This window comes from Bombus vancouverensis, chromosome 15 (assembly GCF_051014615.1).
Source record: "Bombus vancouverensis nearcticus chromosome 15, iyBomVanc1_principal, whole genome shotgun sequence".
NCBI classification, from domain to species: domain Eukaryota; kingdom Metazoa; phylum Arthropoda; class Insecta; order Hymenoptera; family Apidae; genus Bombus; species Bombus vancouverensis.
Window position 1 is genome coordinate 1311504 of NC_134925.1, and position 22668 is coordinate 1334171.

Here is a 22668-nt window from a genome sequence, read left to right on the forward strand (position 1 = left end):
GAGAGAAATTTTTTTGTAATTATTATAAATCACCCGTAATTCGCATAGGAATTTTCATTTTCAGTGACTATCGTGACCCACTGATGACCTATGAACAAGATTTATAAGTGACCAGCGACCCACGATAACACAAAAAAGTTGTATTAAAATCATCTCATTTCAATTTCAAAGAGTAGTCCTTTGGCTCCGTGACTTTTACGCAGCATTTTATTATTAAAACATTTAGAAATTACACTCGAACGATGGTGTCCTTTACACAATAACGAATCATCAAACGTTTTCTTTTTTTCTTTTGGTCCTACGATTAAATTAAGTATAACAAACGGTTTCCCCTCATCATCTTTTTTCTCTTGATACTCCGTGTGTCGACGATTTAAATTCGCTATTTACATATTTATGCAACGTTTGTTTGCATAGTAAAAGAAAGAAAGAGGAGCCTGACACGCGTAACACTACGACACTGTTCGACAATTATTTTCATTTTTTCTATAAGACAAAAAATGTGTCCCTTATATTAGAGATTTTCATTTGTTTAATCTCATTTATAATTCATTTACTTAAGAAACGTAAGATAGATAGATAGATAGACACAGAAAGAGAGAGAGGAAGAGAGAGAGAGAATGTCGAGGCAGTGGCGCGGCTATTTGGCAAGACTCTTTCACCTTGTCGTACAATTTATGTGGAGCAGGCTCCATTTATGATCACCGTGACCAAGGACGAGACCGAGTTTTACCCTAGAAAATGAATGCTTAATCTCCTCATGACACGGGTAAGTATATGTGGGCACTAAAACAGCCATCGAAACATCTCGTAAAAAACGATATACTCGTTAGTCAATGTTATAAAGAAGAAAAGTTTCGAGGCTTGTCGATTGAGATCATATCATAACGTTCTATGGGGAAACGAATACGAAAAATCATAAAGCATCTGTGAAAAAGTCGAGCATACGGTTTGCAAGATTTGACAAGAAAAATTCTTTTAAATCTCGCGCGAGTTCGTAGAAAAATATAAAAACAAAAGAATCACGCATACAATGCGACTATAATTATGTATAACCGGCATCATCCAACTAAGTGTATGTGAATCGCGGTTCATCCTTGATCACAATGCTCGCACCGTCACATTGATTCGATATAATATAATCTATTTTTTAATTAATCATCTCTTTCGTAATTCACCTTTTTTTTCGTTTTCGTCTCTTCTTTTTTCTTTTTTCTCTTCTTTTTTGTACAATTTTATTTTTTAGCCAATCCAACGGAGATTTCTCTGAGCGCAAATACTTTGTGCCAGCAATTTCGATTTTTCGATCCGATTTGTCTAATTAATTACTCTGTTAATAGAGAGGTGTCACATCCACGATGAACACCTGGGTTTGTGACGTGTGTCGTGTTCACAGGTTCAATGAGTAAAACTCACGAGATATGGTCACTGAACAGAAGCATCGTGGAAGATATAACGCGAAGAATAATTAAGCTTAAACGAAGTTGAACAAAGCGTTTTAAGCTTATAATGACGCGAAAAATGTTTCTCAGTACTTGACGATGATGCTGAATCAAATTCAAAACCAAATTGAGTTTGGAACTATTCAACTGAGAAATGGAACTCGAATTTGATTCACATACACAGTCTGTTAAATGCAGATGACGATAAAATTTTTAAACGGACAGTAAAAATCTTTTTAAACATTCACTCGATATACAAAGAAACTGGGCATGTAAGTAAAATCTGTGTAAGTGTTTCTGGTCTTATGCATTTGATGAATATAACACGCTCCTTAGTAAATACACACCCAGATACTTTGCATCGATTGTTTACACTGGCATTGTCATATGCATAGAAAATTTAACGCCTCGGCCTTGATACGCATCCACGATTTGTCCAAACTCAGTGCTGGACACTAGATACAATAATTCCAATTGATCAAAAACATACATGCAAAGAAAGAGTAATTGTGTCCTTGTTTTCAAGACAAACCCTGTGAAAGTGTACTTTTGTTACTGTTATTTCACGATCGAAAGTCTCACGAAGTGTCAATGAAATTTGTTACATTCCATCAAATGGAATAAACAAAGCTTTCCTTAGAACAAACTTACATTATACTATATCAAAGAAGTCAACTTTTGTTCGTGTTATTTAACAAAACCATTGCATGTATGTTTACAGTATCATTCACTGGAAATGTAAACCATTTTCCTTTATTCTGTGAATCTCTGTAAAATTCACATTGCATGAACTAAATTGTACGGTACGATTGGAGTTTGAACAAAATTTATGTCCAGAGACACTCATCAGCTCATATAAGTTTTGCAATCCCAACAAAGTGGCAGAAGTGCTCGGATCACATAAAGAACTCCCTGGATCGGCTAATGTGCAGTCACGATGCAGGCCTGTCCAATACTGAAATTTCTATTAGCCTAAGACCACGCATTACAGGATCCGTTAGTAACAAACCACGTGGCTTATAGACTCTGTCATTTTGTTCACTAACAAACTTTGCCACTTTTCGTAAACACTTTTCGTAATGAGTCTCTGTGCATATATAAATTAGATAACCAGTGAGGCAAGCCAGGCAGCCTTCGCAGTATGTGGAACAACTGGCTCGTTCAGCTTCTGCGAAGTAGTTGTTCAACTGATTGATTGTATACTCGAACGACTGTCTGTCCAGCTAAATTGAAAAATAAGATAGCAAAAACATATTCCATAAATGTGAAATAAATTGGTTTGTTACTGCCTATGAATTCACTAAATTCACTCTTCAAAAATTAAATTAAAACGAAGGATATTATTATGTTTCTGCAACTGCTGATCCTATAGTAGATTTATATAAAAGATTTGAAAACAGAAAGCACAAGAAATTATTAAAAAAACATATACATTATTGATGAAATAAATCTTATATAGAAGTAACAATTTTTAAAATATATAATTTAATAATTAAACAGACAATTACACAACTTAAAAATTAAACAGAGATAACCAAAAAGATAACTCAAATGGTCGACATTTTATGAATAAAACACATAAATAAATTTTTTTAAATACATACTCTGCTTTCTAATTCTGTGGGAAACTGTGTTTGGAACTTAACCATAGTGCCTTCACTGTAGTCACGTTGTATAAAAACTTTCTGACAATTCGGAGGAGGCCCCCCACCTGCTTGCCCTCGACCAGCTGACATATCCTCCAGGGGTGTAAGGGCAGCGTGATTGCCCTACAAAAAATAAACCCAATAAACATTTTACCAAACTCTTCCACAAAATCAATTTAAAACTCAAAATTTCTTCTTTTATCACTCTTCTCACCTTTACTTCTGGTTCGCATGTCGAACACATTTTCGTTTGTCTAACCACAAAACCGCACCCAAACCACTTTATCGAAAATCATTCGTAATAAATCTGAAGTCTATCGACAATCGATTAAAAACGATATCGTACGGTGTTCGATATTCAAAGCAAATGGAACATGAAAGAAAGTGACGAAAGAAACATCGTACCATACAGACCAATAGTAAAAGAAAGTAAGAAAAACCGAGACAAAAGGTGGACGCACTTACCAATGGCATTTTAAGCTTCGTCTTGACGATTTGATAAAACAGATTCGTTGAAAATAATCTCGACTATTTAGTCGGACGCGAAAAAGAGAACGAGGGAATAAGGATGCAACATACAACTGATCACTGAACCATGGATTTTCGTTGGAAAACCACGGAGGACAGTACTCTGACTCTGACTGACTACGGTCGTATACACAGGTCTAGCAACTCCCGTAGGGGAAGTAAAGCTCTTAATGTCGTAAAGTATGCTTCACAATCGACCGCTAGCCATAGAGCGCTGCAATCGCTTTGCTAAGTGAAAACACTTTTAGCTACATTTCCAAATACTGAAATTATTGAATTACATACAAATATTTAGTGAAATATCAAAAATGTATATATATATTATTTATTTATATAATAAAAATATACTTATTATTCAATTAATTGACAATGTAAAAAATACCAAAAATTCTTTTCAAACATGACTTGACACACACCAAGTGGACAGATACGTATTAGCTTCCTCTCTGATACTAAATAAACTAATGTTTAGTATTTCACTAGGAACAGCTAGAAATAATAAAAAACAGATTATTGTATGTACATAATGTGCTTTTATTGCAGCATAATATAAAATTTACACATTAAAGCTGGTCTTAGAAGAATGAATATACCTATTTTATATTTTCCATATTTCATAAAATTAAGAATGCACAGGAAATATATCATAAAATGAAACGCTATTAGAATTAGAAAAAGATGTTTTAATTTATATACATTCTTACGGTTTCCATAATTTTAAAAGACCATCTTCGCTATATGAACATAAAAGATTCTGATGCGGATGATGCGTTAAACCTATAACATCTTTCTCATGTATCTGAAATGTGGAAATAATAAAAAATACAATAAAAAATAAATTATTAGAGTTTAAGAATAAAAATACTTACATTAAGTGTTCTTTCAAGCTTTCCTGATGATGTAGAAAAACAATAAAGAACAAGATCTTCACCAACACAGTAAATAAATTCACCACGTGGACTTACAACAGTACATACGAAGTCACCTCCTTCTCGTTTTCCACTGGAGAATGATCTTACTATTTGCCCTTGCATATTCATAATTACAACTGTGTTTGAACGATTACACACGACGAAATGTTCTGGATTTCGTGGAAGGACATGTATGCTATTAACAGTTAAATCTGCAGCTCCTAGGGACTTATATGTACCTATACATTCTGTTGTTTTTAAACTCCAAACTTTTACAGTTCCATCTGATGATGCACTGATCAATATAAATAAAAATATTTAATAACTGCTTTACAAAAGAAAAGTAATTAAGAACTAATAAAATAGGTATTATACCTTATTACGTTATGTCCATCTGGGGCAAAAACTACTTCATTTACAAAGGAAGCATGTCCTCGAAATTCTTTTAAAGTTTTTCCAGATTTAAGTCCATGTATCCTATATTAAACTATTATACTAATTATAATGTTAAAAATGAATTTTTCTATAATTATTGCTTTTATATACCTTATAGTAGTATCAAATGATGCAGATAAAATTTGGCTGTTATCTCTACTGAACTGAAGGCATGTAACACCTTTTGAATGTGCTTTTTCAAATCTTCTTAAACATTGTCCACTTTGAACTCTCCACACTTTTATTTTACCATCCTGTCCACCACCAGCTAACATTTCACTATCACGACTAAAAGCCATTGATAATACAGCTTGCTCCATCATCATAAAATTGTCTTGAGCTTGATATTTTAAATCTTTCCTGATTTTACCAGTTGTGAAATTCCATACTTCAATAAATCCATCAACAGAACCAGTAACTAAATACTGACCATCTGGTGAAAAACGTGCACATTCTACATGAGATTTTTGACCAAACTTAATCTGTTTTGAAAGTTGAGTAGGGTACTTCTCATCTTCTTGATCTCTCACTGCTGCTTTTCCTCTAAACAAATCAATCGTAGTACCAGGTGGAAGTAAACCTTGATGTTGTTGCCACTTTAATGCTTGTCCCAATAATGCAAGTAATCTACTTGATGGTACAACTGATACTTCACCAGCAAGAGCTGTAGCTATGTAAGCTCTTCGTTTCTCTTTTGTACTTCCATCAGGATATGCTTCACGTGGATCGAAATATGAACGTGCAAGTAAATTTTCTGTGCCCAAAAAAAAGATATGATATTAAAAAAATATATAAGCAAAATAAAATTGTATGTAAATATAATATCTAATTTCTGTTAAATATATTTAATATACCTAGATGTATATATCTTTCAGGTTCTTGTTGTTTCATCATAATCATGGGATCTGTTTGTCTCAATAATGATCGAGCTGCTCCTAATTCTCTTAATTCAATTAATTCTAAGACAACCTATGGAGTATTATCATAAATATGAAGTTGATATTTATTAAAAATAACACAAAAAATCTTTTTGCTTAAAAAATCTTTTTACCTGTTCGTATAAGTCAATAAGTTTCTTATCCGGCAATTTTAGTGACTGTATAGCTTTTAATACTGTATCCCAATGCCCATTATTTATATCTGCTACAAAACCATCTACACTATCCACTGTATTCAATGATACACCTGTTTCTTCCTATAAACAAACAATTTTACTTTTATTGTGTACGTTTATTAACAAAATTCGTTGATATGATCCATTTGCTAAAGAGTATATTGTATAACAACGATAAATAGATACCTGTAATGTTTGTAATGTTTTGACAAGATTTGATTCTTTAAGATACTGTTGTATCAAACGAATTACGCTAAAATCAAACAATAACATATAAGTATTAAAAACGCAAATATTCAAATTTTATTATACATAATTAATAATATAATAATTACTCTGCAGATTCAATTTCAATTGACATCTTTTACAATGCTTAAAAAAAATGTACAGGAAAATAAATATTCCCACTTAATCACAATCAATCAGAATTAATAAAGAAAGACAATCTCATAATCTCATGTAACGTTATGTCGTCAAACGATACAATCCTACCACTATCGAGTTATAGTTATTTTTCCCATTTTTATCACTAGATTAAAACAAATTTAAAAAGAACTGTCATTTCTTAGATTTATTAATTTTGATCCAGTTTTATGTAAGGAATCTTTACTACGATTTAGATATTTTTATTTAATAAGTTATTTTTAAAAGTATCGATACATCTACTCTATTTTTAGAATATATATTTGATATTATATACTTGCAAATCAAAATTATTTGAATTATTATCAATTATAAATGTAATTTTTATTAATGAAATATTGATTATTACCATTTTCTTATAAATGACAATAGTTTGCGCTATATCATTATGGAATAAATGTTTTACTATAGATATTCACTGCAACTTACTTCAAAACATTATATAGTAATCATGATAACAAGATTAAATAAATCTTTATTTTCCAGAAGTAATTTATAAAGAAATTTAATAAGAATGGTTTTAACACATATGTTCAAATCTCGTATTTTTTACGTACCAACCCACTCTTTCTTTGTTTACAGGTATGCATACATTCTTGATGAAACATTACATAGATATATAATTCGGTCATAGTATATCCGAATGAAATTTACCAATTTGTAAAACAATGGAAAGAATATATCTATTAGTTATTATTCAATAAATTCAAAGTATATATATATATATATATTATCATAGTTATCTTAATCACATGTAATGCATTTTAAAATATTGGACTTCATTTTTGATGTAAAGAAATTAATCTTGTGAAGTGTATAATTCTGTATTACATTGTTCGACTCTTATTCTAACCTAACAGTGCATTTTATCTTTTTATATATTATTCTTATTTATATGAAATATTTACATTATATTATCGATCATTAAAAAATTATATAGCATTGGAATGCGTGTAATAACCCGATTATTAAAAAAATTGTTTTTTAATTAATCGAGGGTAAAACAGGATTATAGAATTTGAGTATTGAAAAGAGTTAGATATTATTAAGAAAAATTGTAAAACAAGATTATAAAACAAAATTGTAAGTAAAATCACTACACATTTTTATATCAGCAGTAAATTATGTAACAGTTACTCTTTTTTTTACAAAAATCTTGACATTATGTTACTTTTTATAATGTTATCATTATTTAAAAGTGATAAAATCTAATATATGGTTTAATATTACCAAACAAAAATTTGTTCATATATTGACATCCTTTGTCTTTAAATCAAATTAAAAAAGGGAAGAATAAATGTTCAACTTATCTGTTTAATGTAAAAAAATTTCATTTTTGCTTAATTGTTATTTATGATCAGGTAATACTAAAAGTTGGTTTGTATTATGTTTAGTATTTTCTTTATTTGTAGGTGTAAATCGTCTAGTATAAAAGTATCTAAATCCAACATGGTTCATCATAATCTCATAGAAAAACGATACGATAACATAACTAAATCACCAAATGATAAAAGGGAATATAGAGGTCTTTTGCTTTCTAATAAAATGAGAGTTTTACTCATTAGTGATCCCACAACAGATAAAAGTGCCGCTGCTTTGAATGTGAATATTGGTAAAATCAGATATATAGTTATACTATTATTTTTTGAGTATAATGTAATTACTACCTTTATAGTTTTAAGCTATATTTAATTTTATATTATTTATCTTTATAGGTTATTTAAGTGAACCAGATGATTTACCAGGCTTAGCACATTTTTGTGAACATATGTTATTTCTGGGAACAGAAAAATATCCAGAAAAAAATGATTATAATAAATATTTATCACAAAATGGTGGTACTTATAATGCATCAACTTATATGGATCATACACTTTATTATTTTGATGTACATGCAGAAAAATTAAAAGGTGCATTAGATCGTTTCGCACAATTTTTTATTGCACCACTCTTTACAGAAGCTTTAACTGAGTTAGAATTAAATGCTATCCATATGGAATGTAAAAAAAATTTAGCAAATGATACATGGCGCCTTGATCAATTAGATAGATCATCAGCTGATCCAAGTCATCCTTTCTCAAAATTTGCTACTGGGAATAAGGAAACTTTAGATATAATCCCAAAGCAGAAAGGAATAAATGTACGGGAAAAATTACTTGAATTTCATAACAAATTTTATTCCTCTAACATTATGGCATTATCTGTATTTGGTAAAGGTAAGTAAAATACTTTATTTATTATTTACTCCACTAAAACATATTTAATATAGAATAAAATTATTATCTATTTATGCTTTTTTTATAAAATAAGAACTATTCTTATAAATTCTGTTCTATGTTTAGAGAGTTTAGATGAACTTGAACAAATGGTAGTAGAGTTATTTTCTCAAGTGAAAAATAAAGATATTACAGTACCTACTTGGCCGGAACATCCTTTTAATTCAAAGCAACATTTTCAAAACAGGTGGTATGTTGTTCCAATAAAAGACATTAGAAATTTGTATATCATATTTCCTATACCTGACTTGCGAGAACATTATAAATCAGCGGTAATAACTATATTTATATTATTTCTTAATATATTAATTTATTGTTCTTAATCGTATAATAAAAATACATCCACTTTTAAAAATTTTTTTAGCCTGCACATTATATTTCACATCTATTAGGACATGAAGGGGAAGGATCACTTTTATCTTTATTGAAAGCAAAAGGATGGTGCAATTCGCTTGGTTCGGGTAAACGATTAGGTGCTAGAGGTTTTAGCTTCTTTGCTGTTTTTGTTGATTTAACAGAAGAAGGCATTCAACATGTTGATGATATTGTCCTCTTAACGTTCCAATATATTAACATGCTAAACAAACATGGACCAGTTGAGTGGATTTACAATGTAATTATTCATAAATCAATTATTATGTAATACAGATTTAAATATTAACACTTCGCCGTCGGAAAAGCTAACGTACTTATACCTTAGTTTGCAGCAGGAACATCCAATTACATACACGAGTTACAATGTTAATTATGAATTTTATATTTTAAAATATATATTTGTAAATTTGCGAAAACAATAGCCATAAAGTTACTGATATAAAGAGATAATAAACAACATAAAGTATTTGCTAATAAAGAAAACACTATGTATTCTGTTGGTGAAGTGTTAATCATGAATATATAAATATTTAATAAGTTTAATAAAATAGCTGTTTTGTTCTGAAGGAATATAGAGACATCGCAAATATAAATTTTCGATTCAAGGAAAAAGGTTATCCTTGTGATTATGTCAGTGGTATAGCACAAGTATTATATGATTATCCAATGGAAGAAATCTTAATAGCGGAACATCTTTTTCCATTGTGGAAACCAGATTTAATCACATGGGTAATGGAATATTTGAAACCAGAAAATGTTAGAATTCATGTAGTTGCAAAGTTATATGAAGATATAGCTGACGAAACTGAAAAATGGTATGGTGTTAAATTTAAAAAAGAAAAGATACCACAAAATATAATAAGTAAATGGATTAATGCTGGTTTAAATTCGGATTTACAATTGCCACCAAAGAATGAGTTCATACCAGAAAAATTTGATATAAAACCAGCAGAAAGTACTGTGAGTAAACATTTGTGTAAACATTTCTATATGTAAGTACATATATGTATGTATGCATACTATGACAAAACAATTTCATTTTTTTTCTCTCTAGATATCCAAATTTCCAATAATTATTGAAGACACTCCACTAATAAGATTATGGTTTAAACAAGATGATGAATTTCTTATACCCAGAGCTAATTTATTTATCGATTTCGTCAGGTAAAATATAAGTAAACTGTGTTGTCTACTTAATTCATATTTATATTAAAAATATTCATATTTATATTATATTATTATATTTATATTAATGTTATACTTAAATATGATTACATTTTGCTTACAGTCCACTGGCATACATGGATCCTCTTAGTTGTAATTTAACATATATATTTGTATTATTATTTCGTGATGCTCTAAATGAATATGCATATGCCGCCGACATTGTTGGTCTTAAATGGGAGCTTACTAATAGTAAATATGGAATGACAGTAAGTAAAAACTATTATAAGTACATAATATATATAAATTTCATTTTTAATATTATACAGTATATATTTTTTAGCTGGGAATTGTTGGCTACGCTGATAAACAACAAGTGTTACTGAATAAAATTATTGATAAAATGATCAATTTTAAAGTTGATCCAAAAAGATTTGAAATTTGGAAAGAAAATGTATGTGTTACTTAAATTTTTATGTATGCTACTATGTTATTATTAATTTTCATCCTAATTCTAGTATATTAGAAGCTTGAAAAATTATAAAGCTGAACAGCCATATCAGCATGCAGTTTATTATCTTGCTGTTTTATTATCAGAGCAAATTTGGATGAAGGATGAATTACTAAATGCTACGTCTCGTAAGTCTATGCAAAAAAATTAAACATTTGGTTGATAAAGAAATAGATAAGAAATATCCATTATAAATTTTATAATTTATTAATTATATTTAATATAATTATGTTCGTATAATTTCATTTGTATGTAGATTTAACAGTTGAAAGAGTACAAAATTTCATCCCACAATTTTTAAACAAAATACATATGGAATGTTTAATACATGGTAACATAACAATGTCAGAAGCTATTGAAACTGCAAAGTCAATAGAATCAAAATTATCAAATGCAGTTCCTCATATAGTACCACTTCTATCTAGGCAGTTAATTTTACATCGTGAAATCAAACTAGAAGATGGTAAGTACATTTAACTTTTTATATTAAAAGTTTTTAAATAATATTTGTAGAAAAAAGGAAAGAAAAATTAATATTTTTCCTATATATATTTTCTAGGTTGTCAATTTTTATTTGAAGTAAAAACTAAATTTCATAGTAATTCATGTACGCAAGTTTATTATCAAACTGGTTTACAATCAACAGAATCAAATATGCTTCTAGAACTTTTAGCACAGATTTTATCAGAACCTTGTTTTACTACGTTAAGAACTAAAGAACAATTGGGATATATAGTGTTTAGTGGAGTTCGAAGAACAAATGGTGCACAAGGTTTAAGAATTATAGTTCAAAGTGACAGACATCCTAAATATGTTGAACAAAGAATTAATGCGTTTTTAAATTCTATGTTGGTTAGTAATTAGAATTTAAATATTACTAGATATATTTGTTTTCAAAATTTGCATTTAAAGTTAATTTATTTCAGCAATATATACCATCTATGACAAAAGAAGAATTTAATGCACATAAAGAATCACTAGCAATACGACGACTTGAAAAACCTAAACAAATGACTACTTTATCTGCCATATTTTGGAGTGAAATTATATCACAACAATATAATTTCGATAGAGCAAATATTGAAGTTGCATATTTAAAAACTATAACACAGGAACAAATACTAAAGTTTTATAAAGTATGCATATAATGACTGCATCACTTAGACTAACACTAATACAAGTATATTGAATTTAAACGTTTTTCATTTGTAGGAAATATTTCAAAGTGACATTCAACGTAAATTATCAGTACATGTACTTTCTACACTAAAAGATGTAAAATTAGAAGATGAAAATGTAATGGAATCTAATGAATACATTTCATCAGATGGAACAAATAATATTGAACCAAAAAAAATTGATGATATCATATCATTTAAAATTAGTCAGTGTTTGTATCCATTATTGAAGCCATTCAGTGATATACCAAGAAAAGGCGCACACTCATCAAAATTATGAAGTGCTTAATAATAACTGTGAATATGTGTTTTAATAATGTCACTGCACCTGCAGATTGTAGTAAATATCAGGTAAATAAATGATTTTAACATACTCTGTTATATAAAAAAACAATGTTTAAAATATTAAATAATCATTTAAGATATTAATTTTATAAATGCTGATGGATATAAAAGTAAAAGAGTAACTATAAAAAGTAGAAAGCAGTTGTAGTAAATGATAAGTAACTACATCACATATGTAATAAAGTCTATATTCAAATATACTCTATCAATAGTCCATAAGCATTTAAGTGAGTACTTAATAGATTAAGAAATACAGGTAGTTGTTTTATTATACCTCAAAATTTCTGTATACTCATAAAATTTTGTAAAAATAAATACGTAACTACTTCGAAGAAGTTGTAACCTCAACTACAGGACCTTATACCAACTAATAGATAAGCTAAATGAACATTTTTTTGTCTATTACTTTCACTAAGTGTCCCTCGCCTCGACGCTTAAACAGCTCCTAAATCAGTGAAAAGCTAACAAATCAGAAACAGTTGATAATTTTTAAGAATGCCAGAATAGTTACAGCAATAATGGCACCATACATTTGCACAGATCTCACTTAACACATTTAAGGTCAGAGAACAAATAAGATTGCTCATGCCCATTGTCCTAGTTGTTCCACAGTGCAAGTGCTGCACCATGCGATCAAATGCCAAAGATGTTCCACGCTAGCATATGCAAGAACCTATAAAGTTAGAAATCTACCCTATTTGGTTCCACGCTAGCATACAAGAACGTATTTAGTCCAGTCACAAGTAGAGCCTATTTCATTGTACGATTCTATGGAAAAGTTCATACTTTTCTTTCCGAGGTAGAAAGTATGAGAATAACAAAATCTTACAATAATTAAACTTAGGTGCTGTAGAAAGTAAAATTAATTGTTTATTATATTTCTTTTTAGAAAAGAGAAGGAAATCTTTACTTTCAAACGATAATGGATCAGTGGAATGATGCAATAATTTTAATATATTCTCTATACACAACAGCTTTCTAAGTTTAACATTAAATTCACTTTCCTCGTGATAATATTTTTGTTATAAAACCTGAATTTCACTTCAATAGTAATTTCAGTAGTTGTTAGGTTGCGAGTAATATTTCTGAGTGATGTATCTGTTTTGCATGTGTGTTCATTCATAAAGATGATAAAAAAGAGGTATAAACTAACTACAAACAAGATTTGATATCATGACTATGTAATTTTTGTAATCCACGATTTTTATCCATTTTATTTTTATTATTGAGTAAAACTTATTAATTCTCTGAATTCTAATCTATGGAGGATTGGAATACATATCGACTACACGGAAATACACAATTGACTCGTGAAGCCAAGTAAAACTCGCCCGTGATTTGTAATAATAATAATGCCATAGTTCCTCGAGTAAAATCCTCGGCGATCCGCTTGACTTCTCCCTACGGAGGCAATTAGCATTGGATCCATATCCTGCCTATCCTATTCATGCTTCGTTGTGTACTGACAACCGAGTGCAATAGTCTTCACCCCGGCTACAACCGGGGATACGCCGCGCCATCTCATCCCTCTTCGACTACGATCGAGGGGACGACAGTCTATGTATGCGGATACTAATTCAAAAGTGAAACCTTTTCACTTTTGACTTTTTCTAAATTAATCTTTTGCTAATATATTTGTGAGATCTTTCTAAATAAAATGAGAACAAACACGATATAATTTGAATTAGATTTACTTATTGATATGTATTTAATTATCATTTATAAAGTAAGCAAATATGCTCCAAATCGTATCGTATTTGGTGTAATTTCAATTAAGAAAATGTAACGAACATGTTAGTAAAAATTTCATTCATCACAAATCAAAGATAAGAAAGTTTGATTTTTGAGTTAAGAAAGGCTCAACTTATCTCGTTTCGACTCTCAGTGTCTCTATCACTTTCATTCTTTTTGTCCTGTTCTAAGTTCAGTTTAGATTGTCAAAAGACTGTCAGCTATGCATCGGGCTTCTAAGCTCGATCCCCGTTTATAAACAGAAAATAAACGACAACCAATACAGACGTATATGTTGTCGCAAACGTACAACTATAACCAGAATTTACTGTAGTGGTATCGGCAAATTTTTAGAAATATAGTCGCTCATAAAATTATCTATTATTATTATAAATCGCTATTTGAACACTTACTGTCTACGTTTATATTTATTCCATTTACAATTCGATACAGCACAGGATCACAATATATTGAAAGATTACTATAAAATTATATTGAAAATTTACTTACAAAATTAGTTACGAAGTTTACTTATAAAGTATCATAAAATTATGAAAATCTCACCTATGTGCTTTCACCATTTGTTACCTAGTGTTACTTTGAGATTGTTTTTACTACTTGATATCAGCGCCTTGTAGTGAACAATATAGGAGACTTTCTGTCCTCATATCTAGGCTTACCCCTGCTACAAGAATGTCAGATCAGGATCTATATATATATATATAGACCCTATATATATATATATAAGACCTAATACGACCATGCTCTGTTTTACTCTATATATCAGGACGAATGTTAGAGAAATGGTATATATCCACGTATCAGATCTACTCACCTCTGTACATATGTACATATATTCAAATATTATATCGCTTTCTTTAATAAATATATTATTTCTTAAAATAGATGTTGTTATATATTCTTTCTTACTAGATGTCGTTACAAATTCTATTTTCAGTATTATATTTTGAACAGTTTAGATGGCGTTAAAAACGCATTACGAAATGTAAATTCGAGTATCCTATCTTTTCCCTGTCAATTGTGGCTTCTCTTCAAGTTGATTCTCTTCGGTTTCGCTGATCTCAAGTACTCAAAATCCTCTTTGAGATATTTCGTATTGTCCTCATACGCCTGAAAAGGGGTAGTTCTACAGTTGTACGTGCATCTAAGTAAGTTAAGAAGTAAAAGTCATTAAAATTTAAACAATATTCGTTCGCTTTTCATATAACCTGATCTCTGTAAAAGGTTCAATTTTTTTATAAATTTCAGCCATCGTGGTTCCATCCCATGACCTTAACCTTAGGAGTAATAAACTAATTGAAAAGTAGAATTTTTTACGTATATTTTAATGCTATTAATCTTTATAATAAAGTAATTTATAAGTAGGAATTTTTGACGTAATAGAATATATTTAATGAAAGTCGCCATTTGTCAAAGAAGTGCCAACAGATTTAAAGTCAAATGCCACCTCATTATGGTCTCATTATAGTTTCTCAATCCTCAATCTTATTAAATTTTTGTCTTAATATACAAATAAAAGGTCAAAAGATTTTCAAAATTTGTCAATAGTAATACACAACATAAGGCAAACAATTCTATATATGTATATGCATATATAGGTACATATTATATACTTATATGTATATGTTATAAATATATTATCGTTAATTTACAAAAAAGTCGAAAAATTTTAAAGCATATTTATTGAAATTTCTACCATTTCAGAAAGGTATTGTATGAGTCAAAAAATAGAAAAACCAATATTATCAGGTCAACGCATAAAGACCAGAAAAAGAGGTATGCATCAGAAAATATAAGATTTCTTAGGTAATATATTTAATGAAAATTATAATGAAGAATTTTTTTAGATGAAAAAGAAAAATATGACCCTATGGGATTTCGAGATGCGATTTTACTTGGTTTGGAAAAGGCTGGTAACGACTTAGATGCAATTTCAAAGTACTTGGACGCAGCTGGCTCTAAATTAGATTACCGCAGATATGGAGAGGACCTTTTTGACATCTTAATAGCTGGTGGACTTTTAGTTCCAGGCGGTTCTATTGCTCAAGATGGTGATAAACCAGTAAAAACCACTGCTTGTGTTTTTGAACAACCAGAAGATATGGAATCTATGCGAAATTTTGAACAAGTGACGTATACTGTTCTATGTATATTTAAGCTGTCATGATATGTACTTTAACAATGGCTTTGAAAATAACTTTATTTATAGGTTTTCATCAAACTTATGAGACGTTATAAATACTTGGAAAAAATGTTTGAGGAAGAAATGAAAAAGGTATTGGTTTTTATGAAAGGCTTCACTCCTAAAGAAAGGATAAAATTAGCTAGAATGACGGCTCTGTGGATATCCAATGGTTCTGTTCCACCTACTGTTTTATCAGTTTTAATTAATGAACATCTGGTTAAAGACAACTTAGCATTAGACTTTTTATTAGAAGTTTTTGTCACTTGGAGGCAGGAGAAAGGTCTATCCAGTTTAATGACTGCTTTGAAAAAAGGAAATATTGAAGGAAGGTATGAGAAAATTCCAAACTTTATAAAGTTCATTGTTATATCTATATCAGGTTTTTTGTTTTATTCTCATTACTTTTTCTTTTTTCTTTCTTTTTTTTTACATACTGATCAACAGGTTAATGGAATTTGTACCGCCTAATAAACGAACTGAAGAATATTTTCGATCTGTATTTGAAGCTGTTGGTCTTGCAGACATTGTAAAATTACATAAAGCTCAAGCAAGTCAAGAAGCAAAACGGGACTTGCAACAACTGTTATTGGATGATTTGGCTGATAATCGTCCTTTGAAAGATATTATACTTGATCTCAAAGAAATGGCACAGAAGAGTGGTATTCCTGAGCATGAAGTTATTGGCCTGGTAATTATAGTTTTATGATATTATTATATTACATTAGAATTAAATAAAATTGTTAACAATGTTTGCAGATTTGGGTTGTAGTAATGGGTCAAGCTGAATGGAATAAAAAAGAAGAATTAGTGGCTGATCAAGCACTGAAGCACTTAAAAATATATACTCCACTGTTTGATGTTTTTACAACCACTGCCAGATCTGAGCTTGCACTTCTTCTGAAGGTTCAGGAATTTTGTTATGAGAATATGAACTTCATGAAAGTCTTCCAGAAAATTGTTTTACTATTTTATAAAAGTACGTTTATAATGCTGACACATACATTTATTTGTAATTTCTTTGTTTGTGTCCATTTTCTGTTTAACATATCTTATTTTAGCGGATGTAATATCAGAAGAAGTGATTTTGAAGTGGTATAAGGAAGGCCATTCTGTTAAAGGAAAAATGATGTTCTTAGATCAAATGAAAAAATTCGTTGAATGGTTACAGAATGCTGAAGAAGAATCTGAATCAGGAGAAGAAGAAGATTAAAAATACAGAAGTATGTTTAATCAAGGTTTACAGCTTTGTTTTTGACTTTATATTATTTTTATATTTCAGAATAATATAAGCTTCATTATCAAAAAATAATATATTTGGATTACATCCAAAATTTTTGGAATGGATCAAAATATGAACTGCAATTGGACTGTATTGACAAATGGAAATTTTGATAAAATAAAGTTTGTATCATTCTGCGATACATTATATCAATATACAAATACATACAGTTTTTTAATCGTTAATGAATAAAAAACAATACATTACCATCTGATTAACGAGGAAGATAAATTGTAAAATTTACAGTGTCTTTAAATTGTATTACTTTAAGAAAAAATATTTTGTGTTACATTTTTATAACACCGCTGCAAAATATATACAGAATAACAAGTTAATGAAGAAAAGATCTTTATCCCTGTGTATGTATAATTTTCAAACCCACATTCTTTGTATGATAATATTGTACTAGTTTCTAGAAAATATATTGTCAGGTGGTGTTTAATATTTGAATTTTTTATGAATCCTGTTTAATTTCCTATAATATTAATTAATTTATATAAATAAAAGCAATTAACTAGAAACAAGTAATTTCTTAATATATATAATTGGAATTCATTTTTTATTTCTTTAAAAATTTTATTTTTGTATATTATAAATATAAGAATTATATAAATTATTATTATTCATTGCATTTAGGCTAATGCACGATAAAATTCTATATACATTGATAAATAGATAATTTATTTTAATGTAAATTGCAAGTAAATATTCCTACATATATATACTTTTACATTCATGAATGGCAAAAACAATAAAGATGTAATTATTACTTGTTTTTAACTGTTTTCAGAGAAGATTAAATGTTACATGTACAGTTACAGTTACATGTTAGATTTGTGATTTGTATTTATGGAGTTTCATGTTAGCAATTGGTTGTTTTTTAATAAGTGTCTTTCCTGCCATATAAGGTATTAAAATTTCAGGGATTTGAATACGCATATGTTTTGTTTGATGTGTTTCACAAAGTGCTATCAACATGCGAGGTACAGCACATGCAGTTCCATTCAAAGTATGAACATGTAAAACTTCTCCCTTATTTGTCTTATATTTTATACCAAGTCGTCGTGACTGATAATCTGTACAATTACTACAACTAGATAATTCTCCATATAATTTTCTTCCAGGCATCCATCCTTCCATATCTACTTTCCTAAATATATAAATTGATGATGTGACATTAAGAAATTTAAAATCTAAGTATTTCAATATATAATGTAATATTATACTACTGTATACCTATATGCTGGAGACCCTAATTCATGAGCTGGCATATCAATTATTCGAAAATATAAATTTAATGAAGAAAATAAATCTTCTTGAATATTCAGAAGTTCTTGAAACTGATTTTCTGACTCTTCATGTTTTGAACATACAAACATTTCAACTTTTGTAAATTGATGAACCCTTATATGAATAGATAAAATTATTTATTAGAAATAATATTTATGTAACTGTTATACTATCAATATTGAAACAGTTGTTAGATATATTATCATATTAATAAAATATATTTAAAAATATATGTAACATGATTTTTTACCTGTATATACTTCTCTCATGCATAAGATTAGATATTTCAGCCCTAAAACACCTGCTTACAGCAGCCATTTTTAGTGGTAAATCTTCTGAATTAAATATAGTATTCATTACTTTATAAGCTAAGGACATTTCTGCTGTTCCAGATAAACTATAGTTCCCTCCATAAAAAGGACTTAAATTATATACAAGGTGTCTTCCATTATCTATTATCAATCCACATCTTTCTATAACTTCAGTAGGGATAATATCAGGTACAGAAACAAGTTTAAAGCCATGTTTCATTAACTTTCTGACTGTAAAATGAATTAATGCTTCTTCTAATTCTGCTAGATCTCCTAAGAACAAGTAACCTCGTGTTCCTATTAAGGGCCCCAATTGTTTACTTTTTAATGCCTTTAAATTTGTAACTAATGTTGAAAATTCTTGTGGTTCAAAATCAAATTCTGGATTATGCCCGCATTCTTTTAAAATTTGTGGTTCTTCGCCATAAGATAATACTCTTGGATCTGTTTGATTTGGTATTTTATTTAACTCATGCAAAAGAGCCTTCTTTAACTCTGGATTTTTTGAAAGTTCAAGAATTTTATCAATATCTCCAATACTTTTCCTTGCTGCTATATTATTAAAAATAATATCTCGATTACATGAATTACATAAAAAATCAATATTATATTCGGGTTCTGGAATATGTGTTATTGTGTCTACATTATATTGTGTTGACTGTGTCCTATACTGTAAAGAATATATATGTTAATTATATAATTTAATATGCAACTGGAAAGAAAAATAAACCAAATACTTTTTACATTATATACATATGTAAACAAAAATAATAACATACCAAAGTCTTTGTATAAAACTGAGGATATTTAAGAAATCGACTAAATTGTTTCTTGAACCACATTTTAAAAGTAAAATAATATTAATTATAAAATACATATGTGCATCAGGTATACGCCAATATATCCCTATGTTGGTAGTTAACCTATGATACACATTTCTCTTTTTTGATGCATATGCTATTTATAAATGTTTATTAGGTTTGAAAATTACTTTAAGACACCTTGCTATATAAATGATTACGCTATTATCAACATTTATAATATTATTAAAAAAATAATTTATTTCCCGTTTTCACACAACATAATTATATATTTGCTGTTCTGCAATTCGATAAGAGACACATTTGTTATTCCTCAAGCCTGAAAAACTGTAAGTAATGATATTATTACACTATTTTATAATACTTTATGATTTAATCTTTTACTTCATTTATGATTAATAATAAATTATCAAAATCCGATAATCAATATCCATCATTTATAGTAATGTCAAATTTGTTTAAAATAAAACCGAAAATAAATTCTTTTATTTAATATATTGTAAAATTTGCACAGTTTATTTTAATATTTTCTGAATGATATATTCTTCAATAAAAAGCATAACTTAACTTTCTCAATTGCTACTTTGTTAACATGCAATTAAAAATACTCTAATTCACTAATTACAGATAACTATGATTCCACGAACATTAATAAAAAATTGGATTTCTTTACGTCATTTTTTTCATAAACATTATACAATCCAATATAAGGCCAAAAACATCAAGTACATTGGTTTTGGTATATTCACAAGTGTTTTGGTTTATAGTACTTCAGGAATCACAATATTTGCAGCACAAAATGAGTTGGATATTAAAAAATTTATGGCACAACCTATTACTGACATAAAGAAATTAAAGAAGAAAGATGATATGAAAACAAAAATGGAATTGTTAGTGATGAAAACTCAAGCAGACTTTTGTAAAGCTTTGGAATCCTTAGAAGAACCAGGCCATTCTTTTAAAGTTGACAGATGGGTTAGGAAGGAAGGTGGTGGAGGAATTACTTGTGTTTTGCAAGATGGAGTTGTTTTTGAAAAAGCTGGAGTAAATGTATCTGTCGTTACTGGTATGTTACCACCAGGTGCAGTACAACAAATGAGAGCACGTGGGAAAAAAATGGGAGAGGGATCTGTACCATTCTTTGCAGCTGGTGTAAGTGCTGTAATTCATCCTCGAAATCCCATGGTTCCAACAATACATTTCAACTATCGTTACTTTGAAGTAGAAAATTCAGATGGTTCAATTCAGTGGTGGTTTGGAGGTGGCACAGATCTTACACCTTATTACTTAAATGAGGATGATGTAAAACATTTTCATAGTACTTTAAAAGCTGCATGTGATCAATATGATCCTTCATATTATTCAAAATACAAAAAATGGTGTGATGATTATTTTTTTATCACACATAGAGGAGAACGTAGAGGAGTAGGTGGTATCTTTTTTGATGACATTGATACTCCTAGCCAAGAAGAAGCATTTCAATTCGTAAAATCTTGTGCAGAAGCTGTTATTCCTTCATACATTCCATTAGTTGACAAACATAAAGATGATGGATATGGATATAGTGAAAGACAATGGCAATTATTACGTAGAGGAAGATATGTTGAATTTAACTTAATATACGATCGTGGTACAAAATTTGGTTTATATACACCTGGTGCAAGATATGAAAGTATATTAATGTCTTTGCCTTTGTCTGCAAATTGGCAATATATGCATGAACCAAAACCTGGTTCAAAAGAAGCAGAACTTGTTGATGTATTGAGAAACCCTAAGGAATGGTTGAACTAATATAAATAATATCCTTTAATGAAACTATCATTTCTTAACTTAAAGCTGTAATTTGTAGCAGTAATTTTGAATGATAATTTTTAATTACCTTTTTGCTATTTTGTTTACAAGTATTTTGTACAATTTTGTACAAGTGGAATGTTAATGAAAAAAATGCAAATTAAAATATAGAATAAGGCCATATTTTTAAACCATTTAAATATATTTTCAAGTATAAGAAAAGAGTTACATGTATAAACTTTATATTTAATAAATTAAATACTGTATAAACTGTAAATTATGTATAAAAATTGTACTTATTATTTTGATATACTTTATATGAAAGTAATATTCTTATACATTATAACTCTATACAGTCTAGGTGCTCATATGTGCACGTATTATATCTTTTAATATTATTTTAAACATTGTATACCTTAAATATAATAATATGGATATTCTCAAATTATTTTAGATGTATAAAAAGACAAATGATGACAAATTTGATGTGTTCTCAAATTTATTTAGTAAAATATTCAGTCTTAGAGTATATATTATAAATTACATATGTAATCATGAAAATAATAACAAAAATTTATTGTACAAAAAATCATTGGTAGAAATTCAATTAAATTAAATATAAAATATTCTTTAAATCTAAATGATATATGATGGAAGCAGATTTCAATAGATGTAATGATTTCAGTTATGTAATTCTTGATCACTCTTTTTATACAACAATATATATACAAAGCAAAAAAAGGAAGAGTATTTTAAAATTCACAAAAATATCGAGTTGTTTGTATTAATTATGTACAATTTTCTCTGAATAAATACATATCCAACAAACAATTTAATGAATGTTTCATATATATATATATATATATATATATATATATATATATATATATA

General features: G+C 28.7%; 6 protein-coding genes across 9 annotated transcripts; 3 read left to right on the plus strand and 3 right to left on the minus strand.

Annotated features, from left to right (window-relative positions):
• Positions 1-157: 157 nt before the first annotated feature.
• Positions 158-3892, minus strand: LOC117164499 (golgin subfamily A member 7). 2 transcript variants are annotated; one of them, XM_076624638.1, is made up of 4 exons: positions 3554-3892; positions 3303-3402; positions 3047-3211; positions 158-2665 (listed from the first exon to the last, which is right to left on the minus strand). In XM_076624638.1, the coding sequence occupies exons 2-4, from the start codon at positions 3330-3332 to the stop codon at positions 2375-2377; spliced, it is 486 nt and encodes a 161-aa protein (XP_076480753.1). In that variant the 5' UTR covers positions 3333-3402; positions 3554-3892; the 3' UTR covers positions 158-2374. The 2 variants fall into 2 exon arrangements, with proteins under 2 accessions (XP_076480753.1, XP_033203485.1); XM_033347594.2 differs by lacking the exon at positions 3303-3402 and having other exon boundaries at positions 3554-3889.
• A 386-nt stretch (positions 3893-4278) lies between these two features.
• On the minus strand, positions 4279-6568 carry Smu1 (Smu1 spliceosomal factor). The gene is made up of 8 exons (XM_033347592.2): positions 6412-6568; positions 6263-6329; positions 6014-6157; positions 5817-5931; positions 5074-5716; positions 4903-5004; positions 4486-4822; positions 4279-4415 (listed from the first exon to the last, which is right to left on the minus strand). Exons 1-8 carry the CDS (start codon positions 6435-6437, stop codon positions 4317-4319), a joined length of 1533 nt encoding a protein of 510 aa, XP_033203483.1. The 5' UTR covers positions 6438-6568; the 3' UTR covers positions 4279-4316.
• Positions 6569-6980: 412 nt separating this feature from the next.
• On the plus strand, positions 6981-12376 carry Ide (Insulin degrading metalloproteinase). Of its 3 annotated transcripts, none has more exons than XM_033347587.2 (14): positions 6981-7081; positions 7912-8111; positions 8215-8715; positions 8842-9047; positions 9140-9388; positions 9718-10110; positions 10205-10314; positions 10439-10583; positions 10658-10768; positions 10833-10953; positions 11082-11288; positions 11385-11677; positions 11752-11961; positions 12038-12376. In XM_033347587.2, exons 1-14 carry the CDS (start codon positions 7014-7016, stop codon positions 12281-12283), a joined length of 3060 nt encoding a protein of 1019 aa, XP_033203478.1. In that variant the 5' UTR covers positions 6981-7013; the 3' UTR covers positions 12284-12376. The 3 variants fall into 3 exon arrangements, with proteins under 3 accessions (XP_033203478.1, XP_033203481.1, XP_076480678.1); XM_033347590.2 differs by lacking the exon at positions 6981-7081 and adding an exon at positions 7280-7582; XM_076624563.1 differs by lacking the exon at positions 6981-7081 and adding an exon at positions 7801-7818.
• A 2713-nt stretch (positions 12377-15089) lies between these two features.
• On the plus strand, positions 15090-18006 carry kra (basic leucine zipper and W2 domain-containing protein kra). Its single transcript, XM_033347475.2, has 8 exons — positions 15090-15248; positions 15805-15876; positions 15948-16228; positions 16310-16614; positions 16730-16973; positions 17042-17261; positions 17344-17505; positions 17565-18006. The coding sequence occupies exons 2-7, from the start codon at positions 15816-15818 to the stop codon at positions 17493-17495; spliced, it is 1263 nt and encodes a 420-aa protein (XP_033203366.1). The 5' UTR covers positions 15090-15248; positions 15805-15815; the 3' UTR covers positions 17496-17505; positions 17565-18006.
• Positions 17499-20086, minus strand: SerRS-m (Seryl-tRNA synthetase, mitochondrial). Its single transcript, XM_033347650.2, has 4 exons — positions 19945-20086; positions 19105-19835; positions 18801-18968; positions 17499-18714 (listed from the first exon to the last, which is right to left on the minus strand). The coding sequence occupies exons 1-4, from the start codon at positions 20005-20007 to the stop codon at positions 18393-18395; spliced, it is 1284 nt and encodes a 427-aa protein (XP_033203541.1). The 5' UTR covers positions 20008-20086; the 3' UTR covers positions 17499-18392.
• Positions 20087-20619: 533 nt separating this feature from the next.
• Coprox (oxygen-dependent coproporphyrinogen-III oxidase) lies at positions 20620-22522 on the plus strand. The gene has a single exon (XM_033347651.2). It carries the CDS (start codon positions 20620-20622, stop codon positions 21775-21777), a length of 1158 nt encoding a protein of 385 aa, XP_033203542.1. The 3' UTR covers positions 21778-22522.
• Positions 22523-22668: the final 146 nt, after the last annotated feature.